At 43.7% G+C, this 27,221-nt stretch overlaps 1 protein-coding gene across 2 annotated transcripts; it reads right to left on the minus strand.

The window, feature by feature from the left end:
• Nucleotides 1-1,605: 1,605 nt before the first annotated feature.
• Nucleotides 1,606-26,528, minus strand: selenol (selenoprotein L). Of its 2 annotated transcripts, XM_072558946.1 has the most exons (9): nucleotides 26,215-26,526; nucleotides 21,141-21,219; nucleotides 20,331-20,384; nucleotides 17,956-18,001; nucleotides 14,739-14,863; nucleotides 13,443-13,557; nucleotides 9,754-9,876; nucleotides 4,988-5,125; nucleotides 1,608-3,035 (listed from the first exon to the last, which is right to left on the minus strand). In XM_072558946.1, exons 1-9 carry the CDS (start codon nucleotides 26,372-26,374, stop codon nucleotides 2,925-2,927), a joined length of 951 nt encoding a protein of 316 aa, XP_072415047.1. In that variant the 5' UTR covers nucleotides 26,375-26,526; the 3' UTR covers nucleotides 1,608-2,924. The 2 variants fall into 2 exon arrangements, with proteins under 2 accessions (XP_072415058.1, XP_072415047.1); XM_072558957.1 differs by lacking the exon at nucleotides 20,331-20,384 and having other exon boundaries at nucleotides 1,606-3,035; nucleotides 26,215-26,528.
• Nucleotides 26,529-27,221: the final 693 nt, after the last annotated feature.

Below are 27,221 nucleotides of genomic sequence, written 5' to 3' on the forward strand. Positions count from 1 at the left end.
TTGATGATTCGTTTGAGGGCGACTACCCTACTGTAGAACTTGGAGATCTTGTCCTGATTAAGAACTGGAACCAGGGAAAGATGGAGCCAAGGTGGAAAGGACTGTTTCAGGTGTTACTGACCATCCCCAGCGCTGTGAAAGTGCAAGGAGAACTCCACTGGATCCATAGTAAGGACTGTAAATGAGTCAGTGAAGGAACAGACAAGGATTAAGGAAGAAAAATGTAGTGAATACTGGTGACTTTGGGGAATGTCACTTTGAGGGTGGCATGATTTCAGACCGACTCTTTTTTGTCCCTGGGAAGGTGACTAAAATGACCTATACAGCATAATGCCTTTTTGTATTTGGCTTATCAGAGTGCCCAAATGACGGGGAAAGTAACTGATTGTTGGGTATGTGCTCAAATGCCCTATTGACAGGTGGGTATTCCTTTATGGCCTATCTCCTTCAGGTGGCCCAAGGTGGCTGAATGACTAATACACCGGAACACTTCCAGTGATCCCGATAAAACTGAGGACGTGTGAGAATGGCGGTCAGCAGGGTATGATATGACCCTATTCAGAGATTGGTGTCAACACAGCTATAACAGATCCATATACCCCTTTTTCTGGTAGTCCTTAACAATACTATTAACAACACCGAGACTGGAACTTACCCAGTGGCATTTATATAGGGTCTAGTCGATGCTCCTTTATATGGATTGAACCTATCTAGAATTTGACAAAATTTGGTTTCTCTTTGTTTACTTGGTCTACCATCCTTAATAAGGCATCAGTCTCCCTTTGGAATGACCGTACTTCCAAGTTGTGGAGGGGCAGATATTCTAGCCCAACCGCCTATAACGGCACCTATTTTATTTGTGGACTCAAAGCCCATCTGTGGCTTCCCTCAGACAGGTGGGGATCATGTTATATAGGATATGTTGTGCCTGGCATTTGGATTTTAGACAAGTTACTTTCAGCCTCAAGGACCAAGTGGTCCCTCGATGGTCTCCTTTCCTGGATTGGGATGTCTTCCCCTCCTACTGGACTCCATTTGCAGAGCAAAGAATTAAGTAAGTTAAAGACATTATCAGAAATTGTCACCAATGATACTGCTAATGCCCTTACTAATATCAATGCTTAACTAGTTGCAGTCAGGACAGTGGCCCTTCAGAATTTCTTGGCCTTTGACTTTCTATGAGCCAAGGACAGCGGCACTTGTGCTATTGTAGGAATGTTGTAGGAATGTTCCTGACAAAGCCTCCAATATCTCTGATCTCTCCAAGCATATTATCCAGGAGATCCAGAAATTCCAAGACGTTAATTATGATTTACATGGGTTTGTTAGTGACATGGGATGATGGCTGTTTGGGGTCTCTTCAGGAATATTGGGGGTATGTTGTTACATTTTGGGATTATAATACTTACTGTAATTGCCTACATTTTCACATTCAGATGCTTATGGCCACTGATATCTGATTACTGTCATTATAAGCTTTAAGAACAGCCTGGTTGATAATAAAATGATTAAAAGGAGGGAATGATAAAGTATTAGGGAATCAACAGTTAAAAGTCTCCATTTTGTAAATCTTTATTTTGCAATAATAATTTGCCTTACAAGTTCAAAATGGCAGCTGCAGCCACAGTGACTGTGAGAACATGAATTGCAAGAATGCAGGAATCTCAACATAACCTTGGAGATATTTCTGTGTATGCTTCTTCCCAGTACCATGATTAGGCTGATCAATAGAACATTGTTAATCGGCTTGCTTTATCTACTTTTTACTTATGAGAACTCTACTTTAAATCATGTGGGAATGAGAAAGAGTAAATTAGTGACACACATGAAGACTATAAAACATATTGCTTTTAAGCTAGAGACCAGAGGTCTGTTAATAGTTCTCCAAAGATAGCTTGATTGCTACTCTGGGGATTGACGTCCAATCTCTCGCCAGCTTAACTGAAATAAAATGTGTTGAAACTGAAACTTTTGTGCAGTCAGAGACTTTTTGAGTCAACAGAGAGAAAATAGAACAAATGTCACACAGACAGAGAATGGTTAGCACTTTGTGAATAAGTATTTATTGATTCACCTACAAAATAATTTAGGACCATCACAGAAGATATAATCTTTGACTTGCTGCAGCAAAGTGAATCAAGTCATAAAGTCAAGACATATTCAATCTTTTAATATTGAATTGTTTCAATGCCAAGTTATCAATCACAGTGAGTGAACTTGTAAGTAGATGCTTCGTGTTTTAAAGAGTCATGCTGACTTGTTTTACAATTACATCAAGCAGTACCATTCAGACACCCTGAGTGATAGCACTGCCTTCATACACACAAAAGAAGTCAGGACCCTTTATACCAGCATTTAGGGGCTGTTCACCACTTCCTACACATCTTACTAAAAACACCAAATTCTTGACAATGATTTAATTTTTCAATGAACAGCAACCAAAGAAAAATACAATTAAACTTTCAAAGCCAGTTTTGCCAAAATGCTTGGCCTATCTCAATTCAGATACTGTGTTCAGGCCCACTCCAGTTTTTCTCAGTGTTCTGCTTAAAGAGACAGAAGATCATAATGAGCAAGTAATTCTTGACCCTTCTTGATCCCAGTCAATTTTCCTCAAAGAACCATGAGGAAATTCTGACATGAATCAGCCCCAGTGAAATTGTCTGAAAATCAAATTACCACAATTTTCTCTAGGAAGTCAATGGATCACAACCAGACCCCACCATCTCCCACTGCCAAATGCACCCCTGAACAAAACACAACCCTTGCTCCTTTAAGGCAGTCAAATCTATCACTAATTATTTGTCAGCCAAATAACTGTTGTTTTAAATTAATTAATTAAATAAAACTTAGGAGTGAAGAATCATGAAAACCCTCTCTCCCTCTCCAAGGAAACATTTTCTTGCTGTCCGACACGAGCAGCTTTATTGCATGGCAAGCAGTATTTCCGATATGTCAGGTCTGTCAGTTGGATTACTGCTGGGATGGAAGAAGATCACGGTCCCATTTTGATTCAAACCGAAGTCACCACCAAGCTGTTGGGAAGAAAAGTGCATGAGATACTCTTTCAAACCTTGGGGGAAGATTTGGATTAGCAAAGCCCAACCATCACTCAGACACCAGCGCATGTCAGGAAGAAAGTTCTGATGAAAAGTCAACGACCTCTGTTCCTCTATCCACACTGATGCTGCCTCACCTGCCAAATATTTTCAGAATTTTCTGGTTTTATTTTGGAAAGACTTTCTGTAACGCTGTACTGTCAAAGGTATGTTGTCTTTCAAGTGATGTGTTAATTCAAGGCTTCAGCTACCAGCTTGGGTGGATTTTAAAATTCCCATGGCTACTTCGTTCCTACCTTGAAGAAGAACAGAAAATTTTCCCTGGTGACTAGGTCAATATTTATCCCTCAACTCACATCACAGTAGTTGAGCTATAGGGCTGAATAGTCTGGGGCTGTTTTCCCTGGAGTGTCAGAGGCTGAGGAGTGACCTTATAGAGGTTTAAAGAATCACGAGGGGCATGAATAGGGCAAATAGACAAAGTCTTTTCCCTGGGTTGTGGGAGTCCAGAACTAGTGGGCATGGGTTTGGGGTGAGAGGGGAAAAATTTAAAAGGGACCTAAGGGGCAACTTTTTCACGCAGAGAGTGGTGCGTGTATGGAATGATCTGCCAGAGGAAGTGGTGGAGGCTGGTACAATTACAACATTTAAAAGGCATCTGGATGGGTATATGAATAGAAATGCTTTAGAGGGATATAGGCCAAGTGCTGGCAATGGGACTAGATTAATTTAAGATACCTGATCAGCATGGATGAGTTGAGCAGAAGCATCTGTTCCCTTGCTGTACATCTCTATGACTATGAATCTATATTAAATTATCTTTATTTGCTGTTTGTGGGAGCTTGCAGGATGTAAATTGCTGCCGGTTTCCTACATTGTGACAGTAACTACATTTAATAAAATCTTGCTTGACTGGCATCTGTGAAAAGTGCTACATAAAGAAATGTTAACTTTGATAGCATCTTTCATGATTTCAGGATGACTCAAAGCACTTCATAAAAAAAAAAATTCAAGTCTGGTTACCAATAAATTAGCTAGTGGGAACGTCTTCTCTTTCCTTAATCTATCAAAACCCACTTATCATTTGGAATACTTCTATTACATCCCTCTAAATCATCAATGCATTTAACTGTTATACATAGGAGAAATTCAGTTAAAATACTAGAGATGACCTAGTAACAGATAAGAACTATGTAATAAACTAGGGAATAAAATAGATATCTATCGGATTATGGCATGTTTTTAAAGTAAATTCTAAAAGAAAGTTGCATTTATATAGCACCATATACAATCACTGAGTGTCCTAAAGCATCTCCAGTCAAACAAATCATTTTTGAACTATTTTCACTCCAACGTAATGTAAGAAATGCAGCTGGCAATTTGAGCACTGCAAGGTCCAATAAACAACAATATGGTAATAACAGAATAATCTGATTGAGAAATAACTATAAGCCAGGGCATTGGAAAAGTCTCCTGTTCTTCTTCAAATACTGTGGTGAGATCTTACATGGTTGGCTTTGGCTGAACACCTCATTTGGAAGGTAGCACCTCCAAAAATGTAGCGCTCTTCCCGATTCGTACAAGGTCTGTCATCCCATGCTCGCGCTGGAGCAGAACTTGATCAGGTAACAGTGTTCCCAACTGGGCCAAGGGTGACACTTTCATTCACAGCAAAGGACTGCGAACATTAGAAAATTCATGTATGTTGTATCTTTTCTCACTCCATTTTCAATTATTACAACTCACAGCTGATCATATGCAGGAGCAAAGAAAGAAGGAACAACCAGCAAAATCTTGGCAAAAGGCTAGGGTTTGCGATGCTTTATTTTGGAAATGCCTTTTCAGAGTTTTTCAACATTATGCCAAGTATCAAGGATGTCAGTACATAATTTTTATTTGGCTATTTAATTTGGGTGTGCATAACTGACCTGGTGAGGATCATCCACAATGTTTTCCATTTTCCGTGGTAAGGAGCGATTGCATACTATTTGTTCGGCGTAGTAAGTAAGTACGCTGACATTCCAGACTTTTTCAACGGATGCTCCCAAACCAAGTGCGTGATACAACTTTAAAAGAAACAGGTGAGATTTAAGTGTTACTGGAACTCTGCAGACCATGATGGGCGTGAAGTTTCACCCCAGACTGTGGCCTTGCACTTTCCATAAATCTGAAGGTCTCTTAATCTTCTAAATCTCCGACATAACTGTGCTCCTTCGTCTTTTAACCTGGGGCATCTTGGATTCTTATCATTTCACACTGATAGCCACGCCCTCAGCTATTTAGATTTTTCGCTCTGGAATTTCCCCTCTCTAAACCTCTCTGTATCTCTCTTGCTACAAGATGCTGGTCATAATCTGCCTCTTGGGCACAGCTTTCAGTCACCCGCTGTAAAATCTTCTTACTTATGAGCTCAATGTCAAATTTTGCTTGAAGGTGAAGCACTTGAGGCCTTTTTACATTCAAAGGTGCTATGAAAATGAAATCTGTCGCCATTGTTTTTCTCTTCCTACCTGGGTGATCAGGCAAGTTCTTATATTAGGAAGGTGAGCACTTTCCTTCAAACCTGGCAGTTCTCAATCAGTCCCCAGATAACGGGTTTTAATTCTTGCCCTCTCAAGAATCCAGAATTAATTTGAATCAAGCAAGATCAGGTATGATCCAAGGGGAAAATATTCCAAATTAGTGGCAGTTTAATAATCTTGAGACGCATGTAAATTTTTTTTGTTCCACGTAGATCTTTGGAGAGCAGCCTCCAGGTAATAGCCCAACTGGAGTATACCAATCTCCACAGTTCTTTCTTTTAACCTAGACCTTTGGCTCTAGTGAAGGGGTTCTGGAAGGCAGAGAGCCATAATCCTGTTGTGATCAAGTCATACAGCACAGGAGGCCATTTGGTCCATTATACCTCAAAGTCAAAACGTGTGGCGTGGGAAAAGCACAGCAGGTCAGGCAGCATCTGAGGAGCAGGAGAGTTGACGTTTTAGCCCTTCATCAGGAATGTCTGAAACGTCAACTCTCCTGCTCCTCAGATGCTGCCTGACCGGCTGTGCTTTTTCAGCTCCACACATTTTGACTCTGATCTCCAGGATCTGCAGTCCTCACTTTCTCCTGCTCTCTCCTCAAAGCCTTGCAAATGTTCCTTTTTTTTACATATTTAACTAACTCTCTTTCCAATTTAATACTGAATCGGTTTCCACCACGGTTTCAGGCACTCTGTGAAAAACATTCTTATCTTGCACCTGGTTCCTTTACCTAAATTACATTAAACCTATGTTCCTCTTATTCCCAAAACCCCCAAGCATTGGAAGCAACATCCTATAACCATTCCTGATTGAAGCCACCTCTATTATATCTTCTCCTTCCCTTAAGGCCAGTCAACTTGCCAGCTCATGTCTAGGCACCTCAGAACGTTTGTGAAGGTAAATGGTGCAATCGCCTGTGGAACTGTTTGAGCAGCTTTTGTTGTGAGACAAGGCAGGGTGAGCACTGAAGATAGACAAACTGAAACAACAGCCATGGACATATTTAGACACAAGGACTCAAATTTTAAAATGAGGTGGTTATTGGACTCGGAGTCAATGAGCACATATTGGTGGCTGAGCGAGGCTTGGTGTGAGTTAGGATAAGGGCGGCTACTTTTTGGATGAGCTTCAGTTTGTGGAAGGTATAAGGATATCATAAGGAATCACAAGATATCATAGGAACAGTTGAGACTGTAGGTATGAGGGTTTCCGCAGCCAAAGATGTGGGACAGGGATGGGTGATGTTACACAAGCGGTGTCCTTGGTGGCCTTATCAACGAAGCAGATATGGAGTTGCAAGTTTCACTCAGGGTCCAATAGGGCACTATAAAAGGTGGAACAGTTATGTTGTGTGGAATGCAGTAGTCATAGAAACCTATTAGAACTAGACAGGAGTAAACCTAGTCTAGAAAGTTCTCTCTCTCACACATAGTCATAGAATTAGAGTCATACAGCATGGAAACAGACCCTTCTGTCCAACTCATCCACGCTAACCAGACATCCCAATCTGACCCAGTCCCATTTGCCAACATTTGCTCCATATCCCTTTAACCCTTTCTTTTTCATATACCCATCCAGATGCCTTTTAAATATTGTAAGTGCAACCACCTCCACCATACGTGATTAAATAAGTGATAATGAGTAATGTTAGCAAATTTGCTGATGACACAAAGCTGGGTGGCAGGGTGAAATGGGAGGAAGATGTTATGAGAATACAGAATGACTTAGATAGGCTAGGTGAGTGGATGGATGCATGGCAGATGCAGTTTAATGTGGATAAATGTGTGGTTATCCACTTTGGTGGCAAGAACAGGAAGGCAGATTACTATCTAAATGGAGTCAAGTTAGGTAAAGGGGAAGTACAACGAGGTCTAGGTGTTCTTGTACATTAGTCAACGAAAGCAAGCATGCAGGTACAGCAGGCAGTGAAGAAAGCTAATAGCATGCTGGCCTTCATAATAAGAGGAATTGAGTATACGAGCAAAGAGGTCCTTCTGCAGTTGTACAGGGCCCTGGTGAGACCGCACCTGGAGTATTGTGTGCAGTTTTGGTCTCCAAATTTGAGGAAGGACATTCTGGCTATTGAGGGAGTGCAGCGTAGGTTCACGAGGTCAATTCCTGGAATGGCAGGACTATCATATGTTGAAAGACTGGAGCGCCTGGGTTTGTATACACTTGATTTTTAGAAGGATGAGAGGGGATCTGATTGAGACGTATAAGATTATTAAAGGATTGGACACTCTGGAGGCAGGAAGCATTTTTCTGCTGATGGGTGAATCCAGAACCAGAGGACACAGTTTAAAAATAAGGGGTAGGCCATTTAGAACAGAGTTGAGGAGAAACTTCTTCACCCAGAGAACGATAGACATATGGAATGCTCTGCCCAGAAGGCAGTGGAAGCCAAGTCTCTGGATATTTTCAAGAAAGAGATGGATAGAGCTCTTAAAGGTAGTGGAATCAATGGTTATGGGGATAAGGCAGGAACAGGATACTGATTGTGGATGATCAGCCATGATCATAATGAATGGTGGTGTGGCTCGAAGGGCCAAATGACCTACTCCTGCATCTATTGTCTATTGTCTATAAAACAGTTAAAATTAAGCATCTCAGCACAGGAGATAGAAAGAGGAGAGAAAAGGAAAGAGAGACTGATGGGGAGAAAAAAGAAACACAAAACAAAAACGGGAGAGATGAAAGTGGAGAATGAAAAGTTGTAGAGGAAAAAAATGAAGCGGGTGTGAGAAAAGGATCATAGAATCCCTACAGTGTAGAAGCAGGTTATTCAGCCCATTGAGTCCACACTGACTCTCCAAACAGCAACCCACCCAGACCCAGTCCATTTCTCTATCTTTGTAATGCTGCATTTCCCATGGCTAATCCACCTAGCCTACAAAACTCAGGACACTATGGGCAATTGGGATGGCCAATTCACCTGACCTGCACATATTTGGACTGTGGAAACAAACTGAAGCACCCAGAGGAAACCCACACAGTCATAGGGAGAATGTGCAAACTCCACACAGTCGCCCTAGAGTGGAATCGAACCAGAGTCTCTGGCGCTGTGAGGCAGCAGTGCTAACCACTGAACAACCATTCCACCCAGCTCAGCAGATCTGGCAGTGTCTGTGAAGAGAAAGCAAAGTCAACGTTTTGAGGGTGGTGCCCCTTCATCAGACCCTTCTGCTTTCCGTAGACACTGCCGGACCTACTGAGTTTCTCCAGCTAATTCTGTTTTTGTTTCAGATTCCCAGTATCAGCAGTTCTTTGATTCTTGTAAGAAAAGATGCTCAAGTCTGCAAGAGAAAAACAGCTCTGCTACAAACTTTCAGCTTCATTGTTTAAAAAAGCCTCTACCTGAAGCAAATTCTCGAAAACATATTTCAGCTTAATACCAAACATAAAGTTAGTACAAGGTCAAAGTAGTACAGAGATTACAGATGAGAGACAAACATGTAGAATTAATCACCAATAGGATATGAAGGTAATAAACAGGAATGAAGAATTTCAGATATGTGAATATTTAACAGAGGTGTTGTAAACAATGTTTGGCTAGTATAGATGGGAGGTGAGGATTGTTTCCACCGGCAGAAAGATCAGTATCCAGATGACACTGATGTTACATAACTTCTAAATGAGCTGGGGATGTAGGAGAATTGTATTTTTACACAGTAGATTATTATAATCTGGAAAACACTGCTTAAAAGGATGGTTGAAGCAAATTCAAAGAAGACTTTTAAAACGCAATTGAATTGGTGAATTTACAGAGCTACTCAAAGAGTAGAGAGAGTGGAATTATTCGGGTAGCTCAGGTAAACAACTGCTCCAGGTACAATGGGCCAGCAACTCACCGAGGCTTCTTCAATACACCTTTCAAACCTGTGACTCCATCACTAGGACAAGGACAGTAGATACATGGGAACACCACCGCTTACACAGTCCCCTCCAAGTCTCTCACTGCCCTGACATAGAAATTTACCTTCATTCCTTCAAAATCCTGAAATATCCCTGTACCCAGATCAGAGATTTCTCAAGCACAGATGATCAATAAACACCAGCCCAGAAATGATAACTAATTTTTAAAAATAGAATGGCCCCCTTGAGTGCAATAAAATGCTATCACATCTCCTGGGATTGCTGTGTTTACATTGGAAACTGTGAGAAGTGTGAAATACCTGGCGGCTGGGATCCAACAACATGTCGTAGGAACACTTAGTCTCCTGAAGCCACTGGAGTGCACCTTCACGGCAGCCAAACGAGATCACCAAAACTTTCAGTGGCACAGCATCCAGACTGCTCTGTGCCAAACATAACAAAAACCAACAATTAACAGAGCTTCCCAATTAATAACAGCTTGCATTTATGTAGCACCTCAGAATGCTATCAACAATGTTGCTTTAAATTTTCTTTGTTATGTGGGGCCTGTTCATTGCACTGTGCAGCATGATCCTAGTTTAGCAAAACATTGGTTATCAGACAAAACTCCAAGTCACTTGAGGAGATATTGGGACAGAAAGGCTTGAGCTAAAGAGGTACCTCATAGAGGAAGGCAGAGAGGCAGCAAAGTTTAAAGAGGGAATCCAAAGCAAAGGGCCAAAGACGCAGCCACCAATGGTGAGGCAGCAGAAATTAGGCATTGTCAGCTATGAAAGCTCCTGGCCCTGTAATGCCCCGATATATAAATCTTCATTCACATTTTTAAATCTCACCATTGCCTTAGGTCTCTTCATCTCTGTAACTTCTTTGAATTTCCCAACCATCTACCAAATTTCGACAGCTCACTATCTGGACCTGCCTCTGAATTACAGAATTGTTATGGTGTAGAGAAGAGGCCATTTGGCCCATTGTTTCTGCACTAGATCTCTGAATGAACATTCTCACTTAGTACCATTCTCCTGCCTTTTCCTCATAACCCTGAATATTGTTTCAATTTAAATATCATACTTTTGAATGCCCTAATTGATCTTGCCTCCAAAATCCTGCAAGAGAAAAACAGAACTGCTACAAACTTTCAGCTTAATTTGATTAAAAAAAGTTTCTGTCTGAAACAAATTCTGAAAAACATATTTCAGCTAATACCAAACATAAAATTAGTACAAGGTCAAAGTAGTATTGAGTCTCCAGGTGAGAGACAAACATCCTTCAGGTAGTGTGTTCCATACCTGAACCATGTATTGTTTGGTAAGATTTTCTCACATCACATTTGCTTCTTTTGTAACCTGTACCTCTCATTCTCAATCCTTTCATGAGAGGGAACATTTTCTCCCTATTTTCTCTGCTCAGTTCCCTCATGATTTTGATAAAAATCACAATCACTGAATCATAAATTCCAGTTCAAGTCTGCTTGAGATCTCCAACACAAAAAACCAAGGCCGGCTCACTGGTGCAGTACAGGCCTTCACTGTTAGGACAGAAAATAGGAGCAGGAGTGGGCCATTCAGCCCTTTGAAATAATCCGCTATTCTATGGAGTGCCATCTTATAGGTGAAACACGAAACTAAGGCCCCATCTGCCTGTTTGGGTACAAGTAAAAGATTCAATGTCATTATTTTGTCAACCAGGAGAGTTTTCCCTGGTGATTTAGTCAATACTTATTGCACAATCAACAACACTGAAACAGACTGTCTGGTCATTATCACATTGCTGTTTGTAAGACTTTGCTGTGAGAATATTAGCTGCTGTGTTACCTCATTAAAATGACAAAACTTCAAAGAGTACTTTAATAAAACAAAGAACTACAGATGCTGAGATCTGAAACTAAAACAGAAATTGCCAGTGATATTCAGCAAATCTGGCAGCATTTGCGGAAAAAAAACAGAGTTAACGTTTCAAATTCAGTGACCCTTCATCAAAACAATGTATCCCTAATTTTAATCGTCATGATTAGTGGCATGTCTTAAACTGTCTAGACATGAAGTCATGAAATTCCTTCCTTAAAGTCACTACTGCTTCCTTATCCGCTAAAACCTTGATTCAGCTTTTGGTCATGTGTGCTAACTTCTAAAGTGGCTCAATGTCAACTTACATCTATGATGTGACTTGGACAATGAAAGTGGTGTATAAATCCAGGTGGATGTTTGTCTACACAGTTATACTGATACAAATGAGTCATATTTTTTCTTATACCAGCAAATTAAAATGGACATTAAAAATACTGTACAATGTTGAAAGTGTGGTGCTGGAAAGGTACAGCATCCAAGGAGCAGGAGAATTGATGTTTCAGGCATAAGCCCTTCATCAGGAATGAGACTTGTGGGCCAGGGGCTGAGAGATAAATGGGAGGGGGCTGGGTGGGTGGGGGGGGGGGGGGGAAGGTAACTGGGAATGTGATAGGTAGGTGAAGATGGGAGTGTAAGTGATAGGTAGATGAGGATGGAGCAGATAGGTGGGAAGGAAGATGGACAGGTGGGACTGGTCAAGAAGGTGGTGCTGAATTGGAGGCATGGGACTGGGATAAGGTTGGGGGAGGGGAACCGAGCAAGTTGGTGAAATCTATATTGATCCCGTATGGTTGCAAGGTCACAAAGCGGAAGATGAAGCATTCTTCCTTCAGGCATCAGGTGGTTAGGGTTTGGCGATGGAGGAGGCCCAGGACCTGCTTATCCTTTGTGAAGTGGGAGGGGGAGTTAAGTGTTCAGCCATGAGACAGTGGGGTCAGTTGGTGCGGGTGCCCAAGAGATGTTCTCTGAAACAACCCAATGTTGGCATCCTGTCTCCCCAATGTAGAGGAGACCGCATTGGGTGCAATAGATACAGTGGATTACAATATACGCATGTTCCTTAAAATACAATATTTTTAACATCACTGAATCCCCCACAGGCAGTATCCTGGAGGTTAGCATTTTCCAGAAACTGAACTGGACTGGCAATATAAATACAGTGGCTTCAAAGTAGATCAGAGGCTAGGAATACTGCAGCAGGTAACTCACCTCCTGACTTCCAAAGTCTGTCCATCGTCGACAAGGTACAAGTCAGGGGTGTGATGAAATACTCTCTACTTGCCTGGATGAGTACAGCTCCAACAATACTCAAACAGCTTGACACCATCTAGGACAAAGCAGCCTGCTTGTCTGGCATTTCATCTTTCATCTTCAACATTCATTCCCTTCACTGATGCACAGAGCAGCAGTGCAGACTATGTACAAGATGTACTGCAGCAGTTCACCATATCATAGAAAGCATTGTCCAAACCCATGAGCTCTGCTATCTAGAAGGTCAGGACAGCAGATACATGGGAACACCACTACCCTGGAAATTCCCTTCCCAGCCATCCACCATCCTGACTTGGAAATATATTGAAAAATATGTTCCTTCACAGGTTGCTGGGTCAGTTCCCTCCCTATAACTACCATGTTGTCCCTACTGCAGTGGTTCAAAATGGCAGCTCACCACCACCTTGTCTAGAGCAATTGGTGGTAGGCAATAAATATTGTCCTAACCAGCAATGCTCACATCCCAGGAAAGAACAAAAGAATTCCCATATTGTTTGAAAACCTGATATCTTGCACTCTGTGAAGGTAAACAAGGGGAATTGGAGGAGTGACTTTAATTGTATGTGCTCTCATAATATTCTGAAATAATTAAACATTGAATCAGAAAGGTTGAAAATGAATGTTTTGGAGATCACTCAAGAAAGGGAAATCCATCACTTGTGTGCACTATTTATTCAGACATCTTCAGTATTGGCCAACACCAGTTAGCGGGGGGATGAAGCTGGTAAGGTAAGTGTACCACAACCAGGTGAAAATTGTTCACCTCTGCCCAAAATGCCCACAGTTAGCACATAATACAGTTTGTATTATTTGTCCGATTTTCAAGAACTGCTCAATTTCTTGTGGATACTCTCAAGAGGTGGAGATTGTACCTGATTCTTCTGAAGCTGTGCCAAATGATCACGTCATGGTAATCAGGCAAAATGTCTAAGCAAGACCAACAGCAGCTTCTTCTGATGCTGGAGGATCTCCTCAAATCGAACTTCTCTAAAATGGAAACCAAAAATGAGGAGAAGCCAGGTTAAAACACTGAGATTCTACTTACTGCACACTCTTCCTAAAAAAGAATAGGAATTCAGGGATGAAAGGAATTTCCCAAAGGAGATGCAGGTACATGAAGAGACGGAATCTACTTGGAAAGTTGGAGGGGAAGAGTTGGATTTTAATGGCTGTGAAACTTAAATTGATGAACTTTGATGGAAAATTATTTTTGAAAAGAAAAAGTTATCTTTGATAGGAATGAATCAAAGTCAGAACTAGCTTTCCTATTCCTGACATAAGTTACTTGCTAGGATATTCCAAAGAGTTAAAAGACAAACACATTACTATGGGTCTGGAGTCATATGCAGGCTAGACTAGTAAATGGCAGATTTCCTTTCTAAAGGACATAAAGAAATAGCAGATGGATTTTTATAACAATCAATAAAGTTTTATAGTCAAAAGTTACACAACACCAAATTCTAGTCCAACAGGTTTATTTGAAATCATAAGCTTTTGGAGTGGTACTCCTTTACCTGACGAAGGGGAAGTGATTTCAAATAAACCTGTTGGACGAGAACCTGGTGTCATGCGACTTCTGACCTTGTCCATCCCAGTCCAATATCGTGTCTCCACATCAATAAAGTTTTATGGTTACCATTACCAAAGTTAGTTTTCAATTCCAGATTTTAATAAAACTTAAACTTCACCAATTGCCTTGATGGGATTTGGACCCATTTCCCCCCCCAGTATTAGTGTAGGCCTCTTAACTATCAGTACAGTGATATTCCAACAATACCTGTCTCCCACAATCTATTAAAGGCTCCCCAATGGCCTTTCTTCAATCCTGACTGCGCTTATGCTTTTATAAAAGTCTGGATCTTTTTCAGGGGAGCAGCCACTGCATTTCTAATTTAGTAAAACGGGTGCGTTTTCAAAGGAATTATTAGGTGGTTAATTGGCAATTTTTAATTGCTACCTATTTAATTTACTAAAACGGGTGCGTTTTCAAAGGAATTATTAGGTGGTTAATTGGTTATTTTTAATTGCTACTTATTTAATTTACTAAAACAGGTGTGTTTTCAATGGATTATTAGGTGGTTAATTGGCAATTTTTCCTATCGCACATGTGGAAAGAATTTTCCAGGATATTTTTCCATCGTGTACCCAGAGTTAGAATGAGCCCTTACCTTCCACTTCTCACATCAGTGAATGTCATGTGCATAGGAACTTGTGTTCCCAATTTCAGCTGGACATGTAAACAGTTGGTCTTTAATCTGGCATCCACCTCACTCAGGAAGTTGTTCCATTCCAGCTAGGATCAACAGAGACATAATAGGTACCAGTTAGTGTGACAAGAGGGTTTTAATTGAAAAATCAATCCAGTCCCCTGTGCTGATCCAAGCTCATGAATGTCATTGGACCATAAATGGCTTGGATATATGTAAACTCCTGGAATATCCTATAAATTCCAATATCCATAATGTAGAGGTGCCAGTGTTGGACTGGGTTGGACAAGGTCAAAAATCACACAACACCAGGTTATAACGCAGAGTCATCTCTGATAGAATGTTATTACCCATGAGGACGACCTCAACTTGGATCTTGGGTTCATGTCACACTACAGGTGACCCCACCACACTATACACTCTTACACACATACACACGCACACTCTCTCACACAAACACACTGACACACAGTCTTTATCTTAAAGACACACTCTGTCTCACACACATTCACATGTACACACTCTCATCCGCACATGCTCCCTCACACTCGCGCACATTCTCTCTTAAGCACACAGTCACACGCACACACATATACTACCTCACACACGCACAAACACACACACACACATAAATCTGTGGGATGAATTTGCACTTGCATATTTGTATTTGCAGATACATGCTATTTTGTTCAAAAAGCACCCAATTTGTAGACAGTAAATCTATGTGGCATTTTATAAATTCCTACTTTGGAAATAAAACCAGTCTGACTCCAGGTTAAGATACAAGACCTCATACCTAAAATGCATTGTCTGACCTGAGATGTCACCTCTTTTATTCTGATAAAACCTTAAGTTATCGCAGGGCAGTGACTTGAAAGAAATTCTGGGATTTGCATATTACTCAATCGAAACCTCCACCTCCATTCTAACTGATTAAAGATTTAACAGCCATCTTGAGTGTGTTCAATTCATTTGCATCAATCGTATGATCATTTGATCTTTTATTTATACATTCTGTGTTGAGGTTGCCCTTTCTCACTAGCACCTGAAGGAGGGAGACTCTGAAAGCATGTGTTTTCAAGTAAACCTATCAGACTATAACCTGGTGTCGTGTGATTTTTGACGAATTCCAATATCACAAGAGCTGCAGGTCATGGAGAGGACCAAAACCATCTGCACATCTGAAAACTAGGGAATTGCAATAATGCCAGCTTTGCTAATAGTGCCCAAATCCCAGAACAAACATGCCATCAATAAAAGAACGTATCCATACAGATACTCTAATTTGATGACTGTGCGAAAGCAAGAAATTAAAAGGACTAACTAACTTACTCCATGTGAATTAGACATTTACATTGCAAAGGCTCCACTTCAAATGTATTTCATTGACTACAAAATGCTTCATGATGTGAAAGATGCTCTATAAATTTAAGTTCTTTCATTCTTCTTGAGGTTCTAGGTGGCTAATTCTTCTAATTGGGATTACTTATCATCAGCAAGTCTCGATGGTTGTAGGGTGCATTACAGGTTGAATCAGTGGATGTTTGGACTACTACAGAGATTGTGATGATCACAGTGACCTGGACAGGACTGAGTTTTGAATATTTCTGCATATAAAGTCTGCAGGATAAATAGAAAAGGAAGGAAAGGGGGGGTTGGGTGGTTGTTTTGATTAACAAGAAGATTGGCATTCTGTAGACAAAAGATGGCCCACATGAGTAAGGTAAAACCTATTTGGCTGAAGCTAAGGAAAAGCAAGCTGTAATTACATTGCTTGGTGTAGCCTTCAGGTGACTCACTAGTGTGAATGATGTAGACAAACAAATTTACAGGGAAATAACAGAAATGTGGAAATATTATAGAGGATTTATAATAAGGGACTTTAAACATAGCATCATATATAGAGTCATAGAAATGTACAGCACGGAAACACACTCTTTGGTCCAACTCATTCACTCTGGCCAGATATCCTAATTAAATCTATCCCATTCACCAGCATTTGGCCCATATCCCTCTAAACCCTTCCTATTCAAATACCATCCAGATGCCTTGTAAATATTGTAATTGTATCGGTCTCCACCACTTCATCTGGCAACTTATTCCATCTTAATATTGATGGGGACAGTAGTAGTGTAATGGGCAGAGAGAGGCAAAAGTTTCTAGAGTGTGTTCAGAAGAATGTTCTGTAATCCAATGAGAAAAGAGGAATTTCTATACCTCAGTCTTGGGAATGAGGGGGGTCAAGTGTCAATAGGAGAACATTTAGCCAAAGGTGATCATTGTATCAAAAGGTTTAGGTTGGCTCAAGAAAAGGGCAAGGAACAATCTAAATTAAGGCTAATCAACTGGAGAGAAACCTACATTAATAAGATAAGAAAGGATCTATCCTGTATCAATTGGAAACAAAAGATTATCAGGCACTGTAACTGAATGATTAAAGTTAAACTTTACCTTTAAAGAAGTTACAGTTCAGGCACAGTCAAGGTGAAAGGGGAAAAGATGAGGTAAACAAATCCAGAGCTCTATGGATGACAAAATAGGTGGGGATTGAGGTAAAGAAAAAGTAGACAATACAACTGAGAACCAGGCTGATTATAGAAGGTTCAGAGACAACTTGGGACAGTAAATAAGAGAAGCAAAGAGATGGCATAAGAAGAGACCAGCAGTAAACATAAAAAGGAATCCCAAACTCTTGAAGAAGCAAATAAATAGTCAAGAAAGGTGAATGAAAGATGAGTGGGGCCAATTAGGGAAAATATAAGGGAATTTATGCACCAAAACAGTGTATATAGCTGAGGCATTAAATCAATACTCTGCATCTGTTTTTTACCAAGTAAGAAGATGCTATGCAGGTCATGGTGAAAGAGAAGGTATTTCAGACACTGGAAGGGATTAAAATGGAAAGGAGATATTGGATAGGGTGCTTCCACCTGAAGTTAGCAAGGCACCAAGATTGGATAAGATACATTCAAGGACATTGGGGGAAGCGAGCATGGAAATTATGGAAGCACTGGCCATTTTCAGACTTTCTCAGACTCAGGGAAGGATCTAGAGGACTGGAGAACAGCAATTGTTACACCCCAGTTCAAACAAGGAAAGTCTGAATGGCTTTAATAATGACAATGTTCAAAATAATAACTGCATTAGTTGATACATAGAAAGCTTAAAATCATATTACCTCAAATTGCATCAAATCTTCCACATAATCCCGAACAGAAGCTGAGCTGTCATTTACAAAATAAATAGATAGTTTTAGATAAGTGGTGCCCAATATATTGCTTTACTCACAACCACCAAACCCTTCCCAATTCACCCTGCATGGTTTATACACTTCTGAGGATAGAAGATTAAAGTCCGATTGATTTGAGGTGTTTAGAAGGATTAAGGATTTTTAAATATTAGAAGGATTAAGGTATTGAGGAACTATTCCCTTTCATAAGAGAGTACAGAACAAAGGTCATAAATCTTAAAATTTAGTGCTAGGCTATTCAGGCATTAATATCAAAATGCACTGCTTCAAACACAAGGGAGGGAGAATTTGTAAATATTTCCTCTTGTCTCCATTCCAAAAATGCTTTTAAAGCCAGGGGCTGCGGATATTATCAATTACAGAGTCATAGAGATGTACAGCATAGAAACAGACCCTTCGGTCCAACCCATCCATGCCGAACAGATATCCCAACCCAATCTAGTCCCACCTGCCAGCACCCGGCCCATATCCCTCCAAACCCTTCCTATTCATATACCCATCCAAATGCCTTTTAAATGTTGCAATTGTACCAGCCTCCACCACTTCCTCTGGCAGCTCATTCCATACATGTACCACCCTCTGCGTGAAAAGGTTTCCCCTTAGGTCTCTTTTATATCTTTCCCCTCTAAACCTATGCCCTCTAGTTCTAGACTCCCCGGCCCCAGGGAAAAGACTTTGCCTATTTATTCTATCCATGCCCCTCATAATTTTGTAAACCTCTGTAAGGTCACCCCTCAGCCTCCGATGCTCCAGGGAAAACAGCCCCAGCCTGTTCAGCCTCTCCCTGTAGCTCAGATCCTCCAATCCTGGCAACATCCTAGTAGATCTTTTCTGAACCCTTTCAAGTTTCACAACATCTTTCTGATAGGAAGGAGACCAGAAATGCATACAATATTAAAATAGTGGCCTAACCAATGTCCTGTACAGCCGCAACATGACCTCCCAACTCCTGTACTCAATACTCTGTCCAATAAAGAATACCAAATGCCTTCTTCACTATCCTATCTACCTGTGACTCCACTTTCAAGGAGCTATGAACCGGCACTCCAAGGTCTCTTTGTTCAGCAACACTCCCTAGGACCTTACCATCAAGTGTATAAGTCCTGCTAAGATTTGCTTTCCCAAAATGCAGCACCTCACATTTATGTGAATTAAACTCCATCTGCCACTTCTCAGCCCATTGGCCCATCTGGTCCAGATCCTGTTGTAATCTGAGGTAACCCTCTTCGCTGTCCACTACACATCCAATTTTGGTGTCATATGCAAACTTACTAACTGTACCTCTTATGCTCGCATCCATATCATTTGTGTATATGACAAAAAGTAGAGGATCCAACAATGATCCTTGTGGGACTCCACTGGTCACAGGCTTCCAGTCTCAAAAACAACCCTCCACCAGCACCCTTTGTCTTTGTTCAATCTTATTCAGCAAATATATTAATGGCTATAGAAATAAAGTGAGCAAATAGAAAATGTTGTAGAATAGAGAGACCTAGAGGTTCAGGTACATAATGCTTTGAAGTTTGCATCACATGTGCACAGAGTGCTTAAGAAGGCATTAAGCATGCTTGCCTTCATTGCTCAGAACATTGTGTAACGAAGTTGGGATGTCATGTTGAGGTTATACAGGACTAAATGAGGCTGCTTCTGGAGTACTCTGCCCAGTTTTGATCACCCTGTCTTAGAAAGATATTCTTAAATTGGAGAGGGTTCAGAAAAGATTTACCAGCACGTTGCCAGAAATAGAGAGTTTGAGTTATAAGATGAGACTGGATAGTATGAGACTTTTGTCACTGAAGCATCAGAGGTTGTGGAGTGAGCTCATGAGAAGGATAGATAAGGTGAATGGCAAGTGTCTTTTCCCTAAATTGAGGGATTTCAAGACTAAGTTGCATACTGAAGTAAAAGGAGAAAGATTTTAAAAAGACATGAGGGGCAATTAGTTTTATAGAGTGGTTCATGTGTGGAATGAACATCCAGAGGATGCAGGTACAGTTATGTTTAAAAGATATTTGGATAAGTTCATGAATAAATGTTTGGAGGGATATGGGCCAAGCACAGGTGGGTGGGGTTAGTTTAGTTTGGGATTATGATCGGTATAGACTGGTTGATCTGAAAAATCTGTTTCCATGTTATATGACTCTATGACTCTTAACACACAGACTACCCATGATCTTGTGAATGACAGAACAGGCTCAAAGGACTGAATAGCCTCCTCCAGTTCCAATGATTTCTCCACCCATCAGAGAATCAACATAAACCCACACATTACCCAGCATCTTACAATCTCTCAGAACACTCACTGATAAAATGTCTCCCATAGGTCTTCAGCCTCACTTCTCTTGTGCACATGCAAACTTTAATGAGGAAGAAAATATTCTTTGGTTAGTTTTAAAAGAAAAAATTGAAGAGTTTAATTTTTTTTTGTTGAGATATACATTAAGCTGACACCCATGACAAATTGTATGTATCAGTCCTGTGTCAGTGAGGAGCACTCTTGCCTTGGAGGCAGAAGGTTGAGTGTTCAGGTCCCATACGTATCACTTGGGCTGACAATCCTACTGCAGTACAGGTCATTCTGCTATAATGTGGGTTTTGTTAGCATGAATTTGCTGTAATGCAATTGATAAATTAGGGACACTGTTTATAAAGCGCAAACTTTTAAAACGTGTGTTGACATGTAATGCGATTACATTGCCAACACTTTAAGTGCTGTTTTTAAAGTGCAAATTTTTATTATGTGGGGTTGTACAAGAACGCTACCATTGCATTAGAAAAGAACAACCTGTAATAGGGGAATTCTACACTATCAGAGGTGTAGGAACAGTGGAACAGTGGGGAAGTTCACCTTCGAGTTTTGGGCAATATTTATCCCTTGACCACTAGCATTAAAACTGACCATCTGATCATTGGGACTTTTCTACATTCAAATCGGCTGCCATATTCCCTATACTATTGCAGTTCAAAAAGGACATCATTGGCCACAAACATTTTGGGGCATCCTGAGGTCATGTAAGGCACTGCGATATCAATACAGATTCTTCATGCTGATGACCAACATGTAAAATCATCAAATGTTCAGTCAGTCTGAAGCAACTGGTCCCATTGCTTACCTGTTGAGAAAGTTTGCGTACAAGTGAATCATTCCAGCCATGCGTCCTATCTTCCGAGAAACAAACTCTTGCAACACTTCTGAAAAATCAAAAAACAGGCAAAGGAAGACGTCATTCGATAAATTCAGGGGAATGTGGGAAACTGAAGTGGGTTAAAAGGGATTAAGATTATACATGGTTGGTACAGGGTACAACTAGGCAGGCAAGGAATGTTTACCTTGACTGTCTCTGGTGAAGTGGTTCCAAACGTGTCAAGACTTAATCTTAAGAGAAATCAGCAGAATAGTAAAAACATATGTGGGCAATCTTTAGACCCCAATTCTTGCCTCCCGCCCCCCCCAAACTTAATACACTGGTTGCACAGGGTAAATATTTCACTCTCTCAGAAACTGCAGGCTCTTTGCCAACACAAATTTCAGCCTTCAGTTAGTCCACCCCAGTTTCGTCTGCATTATAAGTTGAGGTAGAGTCAGAAGGTGATGATATGGACAGTGGGTAGGAGCAATGGGGTGGGGACAGAGGGTGGAAAACAGAATCGCAAAATTGTGATGGTGCAAGAGGTCATTCAGTCCATCGTGCCTACACCAGGTCTATTATCTACTGCCAGTCTCCTGCCTTTTCCCTTTATCTCAGCACACTATTTCTACCCAAATAATCATCCATGGTCCTTTTGAATGCCTCAAATGAACTTTCTACCACATATCCTAAATACTTGCTGAGTGAAAAATTTTTTCCTCACTTCCTCCTTTTCTTTTGCACACCACTGTTGTTCATGCTTTTGACACTTCATATTTAGTTTAAGCATTAACAATATTATCCAAGTGCTCTTGTCAGTGACACAGAATTCAGCTTATGGTTAAACTCAATTTTACATTTCCCAAATTCCCACGATATCCATTCTATCTAATTTTATCTGTCTGAGAAAGGATATTACCCACAAAAATCTATATGTCTGAGTTGGACCGAAGGAATCTTCTTCCTCTTCGATGCAGGAATGGCTCTCTTCCTTGAAGTTGGGTCTTGCAGGTGGACCTTTTCCCTCTTTCTCTTCCCCTTCTGGGCCAGGTCAGGTCTTCGCTGTATCTTCACTGTGGGCCTGACTTCCAGGTATGTATGTTTTTATCACCCCTTGCACTGGGCCTTCCAGAATGTTCTGTGCCCTTTGAGCAATGGGGACATGAGCTGGGATCAAATCATTCAATGGAATTGAGCCAACACCCATCATGTTGCCATGCCAGGAGGTATAAAATGCACATACTAAGGCAGTCAAGGTGCCAGAACATCTGACACTGCTCCCATACACAATCCTCAGGCTGGATGTAACTAGTTACCCTTGAACATCTTTAACTTTGGTTCCAATGTTCTCTGCAGCCAATAGCTGCTGGCTGCTGTTAATTTAATTTGGCAAATTTTCTAACAGGCCTGATTTTTCTGGCTGTGGGTCAATTTAGAATTGTCCAATGCTGGGATGTGGGCACTTGACCACACGGCTTTCAATCTATGCCCTCCCGCCCTTTCTTTTACAAGCAGGAACACGTTCTCCCTATCTACTCTATCCAGTCTGCCCCTGATTTTGAAAACTATCAGATCTCTTCCCACCCTTCTTTTCTCTTAGGACAGCACTCCCAACTTCTGAAAACTACCTCCTGGAATCATTCTTATGAATTGTTCTGCACTCTCTCTACACATGCACATCTTTATTATAATGTAGAGTCCAGAACTATACACAATACTCCGAATGAGGTTTATCAAATGTCTTGTACAGTTGTTGGGGTTGGGGTTTGGGTTGGGGGTGGGGGTGACAGGGAATGGGAAGGCTGGGGTGTCTGGGGCGAACAGGGGTAGGGAAGGCTGGAGCCTGCGGAAGGCTGGGTTGGGGTGAGGAGGCTGGGTTGGGGAAGGCTGGGGGAGAGGGAGGGGGGAAGGCTGGGGTAGGGGTAGGGGGCAGGCATGAGGAAGGCTGGGTTGGGAAGGGGCTGGCATGGGGAAGGCAGGGTTGGGGGGTAAGGTTGGGGGGAGGAAGGCTGGGTTGGGGCGGAAAGGCTGGGTTGGCGGGGGGAAGGCTGGGTTGGGGGGGAAAACTGGGCTGAGGGGGGAGGACTGGGTTGAGGTGAAGGGGGCAGGAATTAAGAAGGTTGGGTTGGGGGGGAGGGTGCAGAGATGAAGGTTGGGTTTGGGGGGGTAGGGATGAAGAAGGTTGGGTTTGGGGGGTAGGGATGGGGAAGGTTGGGTTTAGAGGGGAGAAGGCAGGGATGGGGAAGGCTGGGTTTAGGGGAGGGGGCAGGAATGGGGATGGCTGGGTTTAGGGGAGAGAGGGGAGGAGGCTGGGATGGGGAAGGCTGGGTAGGGGTCAGGGATAGGGAAGGCTGGGTTTAGGGGAGGGAGCAGGGATGGGGAAGGCTGGGTTTAGGGGAGGGGGCAGGGACGGGGAAGGCTGGGTTTAGGGGGAAGGGGGGAGGGATGGGGAAGGCTGGGTTTAGAAGAGGGGGCAGGGATGGGGAAGGCTGGGTTTAGGGGGAGGTGGCTGGGTTTAGGGGGGAGGGGGGAGGAGGCTGGGATGGGGAAGGCGGGGTAGGGGGCAGGGATAGGGAAGGCTGGCTTTAGGGGTGAGAGGGCAGGGATGGAGAAGGCTGGGTTGTGGGGTAGGGGCAGGGATGGGGAAGGCTGGGTTGTAGGGTAGGGTGCAGGGATGGGAAAGGCTGGGTTGGGGGGTGGTGGCAGGGATAGGGAAGACTGGTTGGGGTGAGGAGGCTGGGATGGGGAAGGCTGGGTTGGGGAGAGGGAGCTATTAAGGAGAAGTCTGGGTTGGGGGTGTGGGCAAGAATGGGGAAGGCTGGGAGGGAGGTAGGGGTTAGTTGGTGGTGGATGGGAACATCTGCGGGGAGGGGAAGGTCTGCTGAGGGGTGGATAATTCATGATGGGGGGGTTGCTGGGGGTGGGGGGGAGGTCTGTGCGGGAGGGGACAGTTTGGGGAAGGGAAAAAGTCTGGAGGAGGCTGTGTTCTGGGGGAGGGGACAGTCTGATAGAGGCTGGGTTTTGAGGGATGGGGAGAGCCTGGGGGAGGCTGAGTTTTGGGTTTGGCTGTGTTTTGGAGGGGGACAGTTTTGAGAGGCTGAGTTTTGGGGGATGGGGGACAGTCTATGAGAGACTGGATTTTAGGGGAGAGGGGCGGTCTGCGAGAGGTTGGGTTTTGGGGGAGGAGTGGGTCTGAGAGACGTTGGGTTTTGGGGGATGGGGACAGTCTGAGGAAGGGTGATTTTTGGGCAATGGGGACAGTGGATTTTGGGGGGGTGGGGACAGTGGATTTTGGCGGGTGGGGACAGTATGGGAAGGCTCGGTTTTGGGGAGGGGGACAGTCTGGGTTTAGGGGGATGGGAACAGTCTGGGGGAGGCTGGGTTTTGGGCGAGGGGACAATTTGAGGGTGTTTAATTTCGGGGAGTGGGACAGTCTGGAAGATGCGGGGCTTTAGGGGAGGGGGAGTCTGGAAGATGCGGGGCTTTAGGGGAGGGGGAGTCTGGAAGAGGTGAGGTTTGGGGGAGGGGGGTCTGGGAGAAGCAGGGTTTTGGGGGTGGGGGACAGCGTGGGAGAGGCAGGGTTTTGGGGGATGGGGACATTCTGGGAGAGGCTGGGTTTTGGGAGAGGGGGGCAGTCTGGGAGAGACTGGGTTTTGGGAGAGGGGGGCAGTCTGGGAAAGGCTGGGTTTTGGGAGAGGGGGGCAGTCTGGGAAAGGCTGGGTTTTGGGAGAGGGGGCAGTCTGGGAAAGGCTAGGTTTTGGGAGAGGGGGGCAGTCTGGGAAAGGCTGGGTATTGGGAGAGGGGGGCAGTCTGGGAAAGGCTGGGTATTGGGAGAGGGGGCAGTCTGGGAAAGGCTGGGTTTTGGGGGGGGGAACGGTCTGGATTTGGGTGAGGTTGGGATTTGGAGAGGAAGAGGTTGGGATTGGGGAGAGGCTGGGATTTGGGGGAGGGGGTGAGGTTGGGATTTGGGGGAGGGGTGCGGTTGGAATTTGGGGGAGGGTGTGAGGGAGGGGGAGAGGCTGGGATTTGGGGGAGGGGTGAGGTTGGGATTTGGGGGAGGGGTGCGGTTGGGATTTGGGGGAGCGGGAGAGGCTGGGATTTGGGGGAGGGGTGCGATTGGGATTTGGGGGAGGGGTGCGATTGGGATTTGGGGGAGAGGTTGGGATTTGGGGGAAAGGCTAGGATTTGGGGGAGGGGGTGAGGTTGGGATTTGGGGGAGGGGTGCGGTTGGGATTTGGGGGAGGGGGTGAGGTCGGGATTTGGGGGAGGGGTGAGGTTGGGATTTGGGGGAGGGGAGAGGTTGGCATTTGGGGGGGGGTGCGGGAGAGGCTGGGATTTGGGTGAGGTTGGGATTTGGAGGGGAAGAGGCTGGGATTTGGGGGAGAGGCTGGGGTTGGGATTTGGGGGAGGGGTGCGGTTGGGATTTGGGGAGGAGCGAAGAGGCTGGGATTTGGGGGAGGGGTACGGTTGGGATTTGGGGGAGGGGGAGAGGCTGGGATTTGGGGGAGGGGTGCGGTTGGGATTTGGGGGAGAGGCTGGGATTTGGGGAGGAGCGAAGAGGCTGGGATTTGGGGGAGGGGTGCGGTTGGGATTTGGGGGAGGGGGAGAGGCTGGGATTTGGGGGAGAGGCTGGAGTTGGGATTTGGGGGAGGGGTGCGGTTGGGATTTGGGGAGGAGCGAAGAGGCTGGGATTTGGGGGAGGGGTACGGTTGGGATTTGGGGGAGGGGGAGAGGCTGGGATTTGGGGGAGGGGTGCGGTTGGGATTTGGGGGAGGGGGAGAGGCTGGGATTTGGGGAGGAGCGAAGAGGCTGGGATTTGGGGGAGGGGTGCGGTTGGGATTTGGGGGAGGGGGAGAGGCTGGGATTTGGGGGAGAGGGGAGTGAGGCTGGAATTTGGGGGAGAGGGGGGATGAGGCTGGGATTTGGGAGGGGGATGAGGCTGGGATTTGGGGGAGGGGTGAGGTTGGGATTTGGGGGAGGGGTAAGCATGGTGCCTGCAGACTCTGCCGAGTGCAACGTGAAGCACCAAGGGTCCCATGCTCCAACCCCGGTCTCTCACCGACAGCTGCTGCTCCTCCTCCTCCACAACTGTCCGCCTTGGCCCCGGCCAGGATCGCTCTGCCGGCCCGGGACAGCTCTCTCAGGGCCCGCAGCAGCTGCTCTTCCGCGGTGCCCGGCTCCGGCTCCGGCTCCGGCTCCGGCTCCAGCTCCATCTCCATCAGTGCCAGGCTGCGCCTTTCTCTGGGAGAGGAGGCGGGACCAGTTTCTCTGTAACTTTATTCACTCTGTTTCCCTCCTGGTGGCAGTTAAGTGTATACTGTTGGTTCCGCTTTATTTCCCCTCCCCCTTTTCCTGCAAGTTTATTTCTGTAACATTTTCTGTTACAGCCCAGATGAGACAACCCCCTGCTTTTTGGGGAATGCCCCAATGCAGTGGTCGGGGGTTTGATCCCCAGGTCAAAGCTTGCTGGATGGAGGGAAGGATAAATCGAATTGAACATAGAGGTCCATTCGGGCCATCGAATCTGTACCAGCACCTTGAATATTTAACATCAAACAGAGGATGATGCGGTTTTCAAAGGTGCTATATCAATGCAGATGTTTACTGGCTGTACTTTCCTAGTTCTATTTTGGTCTTTTCAGAAGTTCTGTTAAGATCCTCATCTCCTTCAAGTTCTGTTGCCAGCTACCTTCCTTATATCTGGTGCCTGATACTGCAATAGTGAGATTGCAGGGATATTTTATTCTCACTCAAAAGATACACTATTCATAAAATTTGTAAGAAAAAAAAGTAACAAAAGCATTTCAGTTTGAATCTTTTGGAATGTGTGAAATGAGATGGATTACAAGACTAAAGCAGTTTGCAGCCTAGTGTCAAGGTCAGCGTTTGGCGGTGGTATAGTAGTCTTGAGTTCTCACTCCACTTCGTGTTGTTCTGGCCAACTGATAAACAGTACCAAACGATGTTTACTGTAGACATTTCCCAAAATGTGTGATGTAATAAATTTTTGTCCTGTAAGACTGGTAATAATTGCCATGTTATAATATAATAATTAGTTGAAAATGC

Source organism: Chiloscyllium punctatum, chromosome 3 (assembly GCF_047496795.1).
Source record: "Chiloscyllium punctatum isolate Juve2018m chromosome 3, sChiPun1.3, whole genome shotgun sequence".
Classification (NCBI taxonomy): domain Eukaryota; kingdom Metazoa; phylum Chordata; class Chondrichthyes; order Orectolobiformes; family Hemiscylliidae; genus Chiloscyllium; species Chiloscyllium punctatum.